This window comes from Stereum hirsutum, assembly GCF_000264905.1.
Source record: "Stereum hirsutum FP-91666 SS1 unplaced genomic scaffold STEHIscaffold_27, whole genome shotgun sequence".
Lineage (NCBI taxonomy): Eukaryota > Fungi > Basidiomycota > Agaricomycetes > Russulales > Stereaceae > Stereum > Stereum hirsutum.
The window spans coordinates 135,223-143,785 of NW_006763157.1; the positions used below are offsets into that span (position 1 = coordinate 135,223).

General features: G+C 52.4%; 2 protein-coding genes across 2 annotated transcripts; one reads left to right on the plus strand and one right to left on the minus strand.

Annotated features, from left to right (window-relative positions):
• Positions 1-1,927: 1,927 nt before the first annotated feature.
• Positions 1,928-2,437, minus strand: STEHIDRAFT_36099 (uncharacterized protein; the record flags this gene model as incomplete). The annotated part of the gene is made up of 3 exons (XM_007311409.1): positions 1,928-2,007; positions 2,067-2,275; positions 2,316-2,437. Coding segments are annotated over 3 exons (411 nt in total), but the record flags the coding sequence as incomplete, so codon positions are not given.
• A 3,544-nt stretch (positions 2,438-5,981) lies between these two features.
• Positions 5,982-8,555, plus strand: STEHIDRAFT_163738 (uncharacterized protein; the record flags this gene model as incomplete). The annotated part of the gene is made up of 6 exons (XM_007311452.1): positions 5,982-6,455; positions 6,554-6,952; positions 7,026-7,145; positions 7,247-7,294; positions 7,505-7,562; positions 7,627-8,555. Coding segments are annotated over 6 exons (2,028 nt in total), but the record flags the coding sequence as incomplete, so codon positions are not given.
• Positions 8,556-8,563: the final 8 nt, after the last annotated feature.

The following is an 8,563-nucleotide window of genomic DNA, read 5'->3' on the forward strand; positions in this document are numbered from 1 at the left end:
GGGCCGAATCGCGTCAAACCAAGGATGGGGGGCGATGCTGGACATCAAAATGCGACGATTGACCGTGCAACATCACAAATGTACGCGGAATTGAGTGAGAACGAGCAAATTTACGATGGAAGGGGCAGGGAGTACTCACCAGGTCAATGTCATCGTTCTCGACCACGGGTGGGCCGAATCACGTCAAACCAAGTACAGGAGGCGATGGGGGACATTACTCCGCGTCGATTGACCCCGCAACCACGGAAATGTACGCGGAATTGGATGAGAACGAGCGAATTTACGATAAGAGGGAGGTACTCACCAGGTTAATGTTGTCGTTCTCAGCAACGGGTGGGCCGAATCGCGTCAAACCAAGGATGGGGGGCGATGCTGGACATCAAAATGCGACGATTGACCGTGCAACATCACAAATGTACGCGGAATTGAGTGAGAACGAGCAAATTTACGATGGAAGGGGCAGGGAGTACTCACCGGGTCAATGGCGTCGTTCTCGACAACGGGTGGGCCAAATCACGTCAAACCAAGTACAGGAGGTGATGACGGACATTAATCCGCATAGATTGACCCCGCAACATTGGAAATGTACGCGGAATTGGGTGAGAACGAGCAAATTTACGATAAGAGTGGGAGGGAGGTACTCACCAGGTCCTGAGTACCATCATTCCCAACAATGAACACACCAAATCTCTTCAACAAAGTACCAATAGATATAGAAACCAGTGCCTAGAATAAGCATAACCACCATGGACAGAAACACGACGTGTCAACTCTGTCGATGGTGGTGTGTGCTCGGAGAAGAGTGAGGAGAGATGTGCCAGCAAAGCATCACTGGATGCACGTCTGGCCTCCGGCAAATTCCGACGTGATATGGCAGGTACTCTCCCACGGGTACCTGTGGGACCTGAAGCACTACCTGTATCCGTGCAGCCACCCGTGGGAACAAGTATCTGTATCCACGGATACAGGTACCCGATGGTGTGCCTTACGAGTATCCGTTGCAGGTACTCACGGGTCCTGGTACTCGTGGCATGCCCTGAAACAGATGCATCTGGATCAGCAACCGGAGGAGCGTTGTTGCAGAAGAAGGAGGATGGGTTGTGGCACCCAGTGGCATATCGGTCAGAGTCTATGATAGAAGCTGAGCGCAACTACGAGATATACGATCGCGAAATGCTAGGCATAGTGCGAGCTCTCGAAGATTGGCGTCACTTCTTAGAAGGACTACCGGACAGGGCTCACCACGATTACCAACACCCGTGAGTACCTGTGCCAAGTATCCGTCAGGCACGGCACCAAGTACCTGTATCCGCAAGTACGGATATTCATTCCCACGGGTGCCACTGCGGATACAGGTCCAGGATCAAGTGGCCCCGAGTACCTGTTGCGGGTACCTGCATCCGAAACACCATAGTCCGGCCACAGAGCAGGGTGGGATTGAAGGGAGATGAGAAGTAACAGGAGGCCTGTTGAGCATGGAGGGCAGGGAGGTTGTAGTCCAAAGGCGAAGTATATTAATTACATACTGTGTACAGCGGGGCCTGAGAAAAAACTGTTGAAGTTCAACGAAATCAATATATATGGTGTTGAAACCACGAAAGCAGAAGTTTTGAGATGGGCACAAGAAATGACAAGGTAGATACGACAAAGAGGCAAGCATGATGGAAGGGGGACAATCGAAGGGGAAGATAGAGCCACAAAAAAACCAACATTCCACAATTCACCGAAACCGCATCACCTACTCAACAAGCTGGACATTCGAATCCGACTCACCCTCTGGCTCGCTAGCCCTACCCTTACCCTTACCCTTCCCATTGTTTGACCACTTGTGCTTGCTGCGTAAGGTCTCGAGCAACTCACCCTCGTCAAGAATTCCTGGAATCCCCAATCTCAACCAGGAGCCGAGGATGGTCGCGGCACGGACACTCTGGTCAGAGAGGCTATGGCGAAGCTTTGAGACCGTAAGACCTCCACGCGAAAACCCTGTCTCGAGATCTGTCGAAGCCGCTGTAGAATCTAATGAGCATCGGCCAGGTAATAGAGCGTAAGAGTAAAAACAAGCTCACCAGGGCAAGAGAGGACATCGAGGCACATCCGAGCGAGAGGAGCGGTACGAGGGGTAGATGCGAACGAGGTCCAGTATCCGATGGGATCATCAGTGGGTATAAGCGGGGAGTTAAGGTAATCTTCGAGAGCGTTGGTAGCCGTGTTGAGACCCATGTTTGCAGAGAAGACCGATGTAGTGCATGACCCAGGGTTCTGCGACAAGCAAATACTAAGAACCAGAGATAAATATGACGAGAAGATTTTCTTACCTGTGTTGGGCATTAGCAGCGTCATCATCGGGCTTGTAATGTTCAATCCACAGGGTGGTGATGACTTTTCGTGCTGCGGCTATCCATTCTGGATCCCAACCTGCATGGGTGAAGTAGACCATCTTCAAGCCAGGGTGGCACACTATCATAAAAGTTAGTGAAACCCAAGCAAGAAGATTGACACACAAAAATGTACTAATACCACAGCGTGGAAGGATTGAATCATCGGAGAGGCCATAGTATTTTCTCAAGATTTTCAAGCCGTTGAAGGCGGCCGCACGGATTGCAATGGGATAATTGAGATCAGTCGCGTACCCCTCCAGATGTGATGAGATTGTCCAACCCCGGAAGGACTTCATGAAGGAACGGGCGGTTACGGGTCTCGAGGTGTACGATGGCCTTACGAAAATGCTGAAGACAAGTTAGAATCAACGAAAATGAACAATATACAAAAATGTACTTACATCTAAGATCGGGTGAAGGAGACTGAGAAATTCCCACTGCTCTTCATTGAGAGCAAGATGGGTGATCTTGTGTTTGGGATTCTCGGTCAGAAGGTCGACGGCAGGACGAATCTGAAGAGCAACCCCAATGGTATTGGTGAGCGAGGTCCAGCGGGTGACCACCGCACGGGGAAGGATCTTCGGAGGAACCTCCTTCCGAATGCAGTACTGTTTGAGGGCACGTCGGTGGGCAGAGCTATAATGAGTGCGGCGGGCGATGAGCATAACCCGCTGGATGGCGAGGCGAGGCCCCTTCAGCAAGGAACGATCTATAGCGAGCTCCTCCTCCACTTGCTCCCGCATCTGCTCCAACTCTTCTGCTGCACACTCCTCCCTATCCTTGTCCACCTCGTCATCGTCCGACTCGTCATCCACAGCTGCATCCTGCTCGACCTCGTCATCTGCGAGACTCTCTTCATCACTCTCCTCCTCATCCTCCTGATCTTCCTCGATATCGTCACCTTCATCATCTTCCTCGGCACCATCTTCCCTATCCTCTTCACCCTCACCCTCATCCTCGTGCTCATCCTCCGCGATGGTCTTCTTGTTCTTCTTCTTCGACTTGAATGTATTGGTCATAGCCTATGACATACAAGAAAACAATTGGTCAGAACGTCCGAAGATGAAAGGTTAATAGAGAATGAGATCATACCTTCATGACCAGATTGAATGTGTGGCATGAACAACGTACGGCAGTTGCACGGCTACGGAGAGATTTGTCAGGGAGCATCCTACCGAGATGATCAAGGGCGGTGAAATTGTTGCTGGCATTATCGACAATGCCACCGAAGAGCTACATCGAGAATTAGAACACAAGACAGGCAAATGATGGCAAGTGAAAAAAAAAAAAGCCACGTACATCATTCTCGAGGCCATAGGTCTTGATGCTACCATACACATGTTCAGCAATCTCCCGACCTGTGTGCGAGGTCTCGATCGGGATGTAGTCGATAAGTATAGAACAGAGTTGGCCGTTGATGATCATGAAGAGGTTGAGGCCGATGAACGTGAGGGTGTTTGCCGAGGTCCAACCATCGAACACGATATGTTTGCGTCCCGGAGTAGCCTACGAAATACACCAATGAGAACTCAGCACTAGACGATGGATAAGGAAGACTTACTCGTATGAGCTTCTTGACATTCTTCTGACCGATCCTGAAGATCTCAAAAGTGTCACGGGAGATAGTGATGTCAGACCACGCTTTGGCACCAGGATGGAACATCTCGAGGATTTTGAGGAACCATTCGTCGGAGACTATGGCGAACGGCCGAGACGCAGAGCAACACCAAAATACTTCATAGAGACGGAGCTTCTCGGGTATACGTCGAACCACGGGCGAAGTTGGCGATGGATCCCTGATTCGACGGAAGGTCTGGATGTTTCGAATTGACGTGGTCCCAAAGGTTGCTTGTAGAATTATTGTAGCACGCCCGCTTCACAACTTGCTTGCACCTAGATGGCAATGCACACTACATTAGTCCAGTTCGCAGCAAGCTCATTAATGATAGAACCTCACCTTGTGCAGCCAAATGTATACCGAACCACCCCATCCTCCCCCTCCTCAATCCCGGGTGGCATCTTGTACCTTTTGTAGACAGACCTCTCGTCCTCCTGCTTCCAACCCTTCGTGACTCTGTCTGCAATGACTGTGAGTCTTGCGATCGAAGAGAATGAATGACAGAGAAATTTCGTACATAAGATGTCCTGCAACGTATTCTCCTCGGGCTTCCACTTTGAATTAAAGGTTTGCATTTTCTTCTGGGCCGGCGTCTTCGATGATGAAGCTGTCGAAGTAGTGATTGAGGCCGGCGTCGACGTGGACTGCGACGATTGAGCCGCTGGCGTGTCTCCTTGCGGAGTCGATGTGGAAGAAGAGGAGGGAGCGGAATCGGGTATCGGGGCAGCGGACCCAGCCTTGTTGCGTTTGGAGGTTTGAGCAGCGCCTGAAGAGTGACGAGGACGTTTCCCCGACCGCGATCGTGTCGACGAGGATTGTGCCATTGCCAAGGGAGATCGAGACGGTGATAGAAGGTGAAATCAAGGTTAAAAAGAGATGAAACAGCTGGGACGAGAAGGGAGCCAAGGTGTTGTCGACGATCTGATAGTTGGCAGCAGAGTCGGAATCGGAGGTTACGGAGGACGGAGGTAGAGGAGAGGGAGAGGACACCGGGGAGGACGATAGAGAGTGACTTGGGGACGATTCGAGCGAAGGGATACCGTCGTCCGAATCGGAGACAGATTCGAGAGACGGGGTAGAAGAGGAGAGAGAGAGTACGGGCGAGACGGATCTGGAATGTTCACGTTGAGCTGCTGAGGAAGGTGTGGCCATAAAAGTGAGCGGAAGAGAGCTGCGATGATGGAGGAAAGGGGACGAACCGTTGAGGCTTAAATAAGTAGCTGAATATCTGCGCTCGAGGGCAGAAAATCCAATTCAAGCCTGCATGTAAAGGTGTGGATCACAAACAATCAGCGAGAAGACAAGCAAAAGAGGGGGTTAGACGTACAAAATATACTGCATACATGCGTGGAGAACATTCATCATTCGCCGAGCAGTCCGATGTTGAAGCACCTGGGTGAGATCAGACTTTGAATCAGCAAACATGAATTCAGAACGAAACAGGAACTCACCCGGAAGTGCACACTCGGATTGCGCTGGATTAAAGCGTGTAACACGCATGCTGAAATGATCTGTTCAAAGGATCGAGTTCAGTGGTTTGATAGCAGGAGTAAATGAAATACACGCACCGGATACCATGCAGAGCATGAGTAGACATAAGAAGAGGATATGTCTGGTGACCTAGGGAAAACCGTCAGGTGCTTCACTTCGAGAACGAAAAGAGAGCCATACCGAGTGCAGAATGCACGCGAAGTCCTCGGAGAGGTATACAGAGCTACAGTCTATGCAAGTTCTAGTTAGAAATAATTGAACGAAGAAGCAAAAACAAACATACCTTGCGAGAAGACCGAGAAAGCAGCAAAATAGGCTGTCAAGCCCACTCAAAACCCCAAAGGAGACCCTAGAAAAACAGACCAAGGATGAGGCTACAGCAAGCAGATAGCGAGAGTTGGCGAAATCAACAAACATCGATACTCTGTGGGAACAGAGTCGAGTGGTCGCCAAAGTACGCAGAATAAGCTGTATGGCATGCCGGGGAACACGACATGTCACCCCCGGGCATGCGTCCACGAGCTTTCGGCCAGGTCGTCCAGTGTGAGGGTGGTGTGATAGACGAGGGAGGCGGGCATGCGAAAGAAAGAGAGAGAGAGAGACGAGACGAGACACGCGAATACTCGCGGATGGCAAGTGCCGGAGTTCGCTCTCACGCACAGGCCAGCGAGCGTTCTGGCTCTCACGCATCTTTCGCCCCTCCGCCGCTGGTCTCTGTCTCCTCCACCGTCGCCTCCTCCTCCTTCACCCTTGACGCATATCTGCCCGCCCTCTCCGTATCTCTGCGTCTCCGTTCACCCTCTCCACCCACCTCAACGCGTCTCTACCCGCCCTCTCCACCCTCTACTCCCTCCGCACCCGCCCTCTCCAACCTCAACGCGTCTCCGTATGCCTTCTCCACCCTCAACTCCCTCCGCACACCCCCTCTCCACCCTCAATGCGTCAATGCCTGCCCTCTCCGCCTCTCCGTGTGCCCCCTCTGCCTCTCCGCGTGCCCTCTGCGTATCCGCGCGCCCTCTCCGTGAGCCCTCTGCGCATCCGCGTGCCCTTTCTGCGCATCCGTAAGCCCTCTCCACCTCTCCGTGCGCCCTCTCCGCCTCTCCGCTCACCCTTTCTGCGTATCCGCGCGCCCTCTCCTCGTCTCCGCGTATACGCGTATACGCATATTTGCGTATTTGCATATCCGCGTATTTGCGCATACGCGTATTTGTGTATCCGCGTATCCGTGCGCCCTCAATCCCCTCCGCACTCCCCTCCTCCACCCCCCACGCGTCTCCACACTCCCTCTCCGCATATTCGCCCTCTCCGCGCACCCTCTCTGCTCCCCTTGACACGCTCCCACGCACCCCTCAATGTGTTCAACGCCTTCCGCGCATCCATTGCGCCCTCCGGTTCCCGTCGTCGCCATCAAGCTCCCGATCAACACCCTCTGCAAGCCCCGGAGACCCATAGATTGAGCCCACAGGTCCGAGCATAGGATAAACGTGTCGCGTCTCCTTTGCCGGCTCTGAGGCTCGGTTTTTTTGTCACTTTGGCAGTACTTCCGCCCCTCAAGACTCACTTTCACGCTCTACGCGCCTCCATCCATTTTAGGGGGTTCTGACACCCCTTTCGCGCCGGTTTTGACACTCTGTGTCGAGGGGTCTCTCGCGGACATTGTCTGTGCTTTTTTTTTCTTTTTTCTTGGTGCGTTTCTTCTGGCGTTTGCCTTAGTTGTTGTACTTACTCAGTTTCCTTGACATTTTTTAATGTTTTACAGGCGTTCTTCTACTCGTCGTCACCACCGTCCCCGTCCTTGACGGTTCCTGTGAGTTCCTCTCCTTGATTCTATGTCATAGTAAACTTTGCGCACTCTTCGATATTCCATACTCTCCTCTGCTTTGCCAGTGTTCCGACACATCCGTCGCAACACGTTCGTGCTCGACGGCTGCTCAAGACTTTCCTTTGTTTTTCCGTTCCTTAGGTACGTTTTTTTCTCTTTCTCATCGCGCATATCACACTGATCAGACATTCACAGTATCTCTTTGTCATGTCGACCACTCCCTCAAGCTCTTCCACTCCTCCACTCTACGATGGTAAGCTATTTCGTTTATTCTTTTTTGTTTTCATCCTGTACTCATCAACAATCAATTGGGATAGCCGAAACGTGGAATACCTGGCTCATCGCCACCACAATTGTCGACCCGTCTTGGCCCGCGGAGTTGAAAGCTCAGCGTGAGGCCAGTATATCGAAGGCGAAAATGAAACTGAAGCTGGAGCTTCTCGTCTACTTCAAGCGTGCCCTCCCGGATGGTCCTCTCGTACCATGCCACCCCGGTGAAGAGCTGGAGCTGATGAAGCGCCACCATACCGCCATCAACGAACCCAACGTCGGGCAGGCCACGATCTATCTTTCGCGGGGGCTTTCCAAGCGCGAAAAGAAGGCCAAGAAGCAGGAGAGGTTGAAGAGGTTGAAGGTTTCTGGAGCGACAGCGGAGGATCTTGAGCTCGCTACGCTCGAGAGTGATACTGACGAGGAGATGGAGGATTGGGACTTTTATGGCGAAGATCCCCCCGAGAACTTTGTCCCTACTGCACTGAAGGCACCGATACCCTCCCAGCCCTTTGCCATTCCCCCCAACGTCGCCCCGATCCACTTACGCTATCCTGCTCGCACGCCACCGAATAGCACTGGCCGTGTTCCACTTCCGATGGAGGTTCGGTACTCAGGCTATGTGTATGTGGACCAAGCGACCAACATTCTCTGTGCCAACACAACTTACGCGCCGATTCTTCCACCTTCCGAGGATTCCACAATCTACGTCGATGGCTACTGGGGTCGCAAGGACACTTCGCTGTACCCCCAACGATTCGACCACCACGCACCTTGGCTCCTCTACATCCCCATCTCCCACGAAGTTCTTCGACGACCTCTTCTTCCCGAAAATCGGCGCAACCTCTGGACTGCAGGCATGCTTCGTTCGGGGATGAAATCGACGCCTCTCATGTCGCCCCTCGAGAGTATCCTGGGCCCGCTTCGCGAGAAGCGCAACTCGATGAAGCAGACGGTTCCGAAATATTTTCGTCTGGTCCTCGA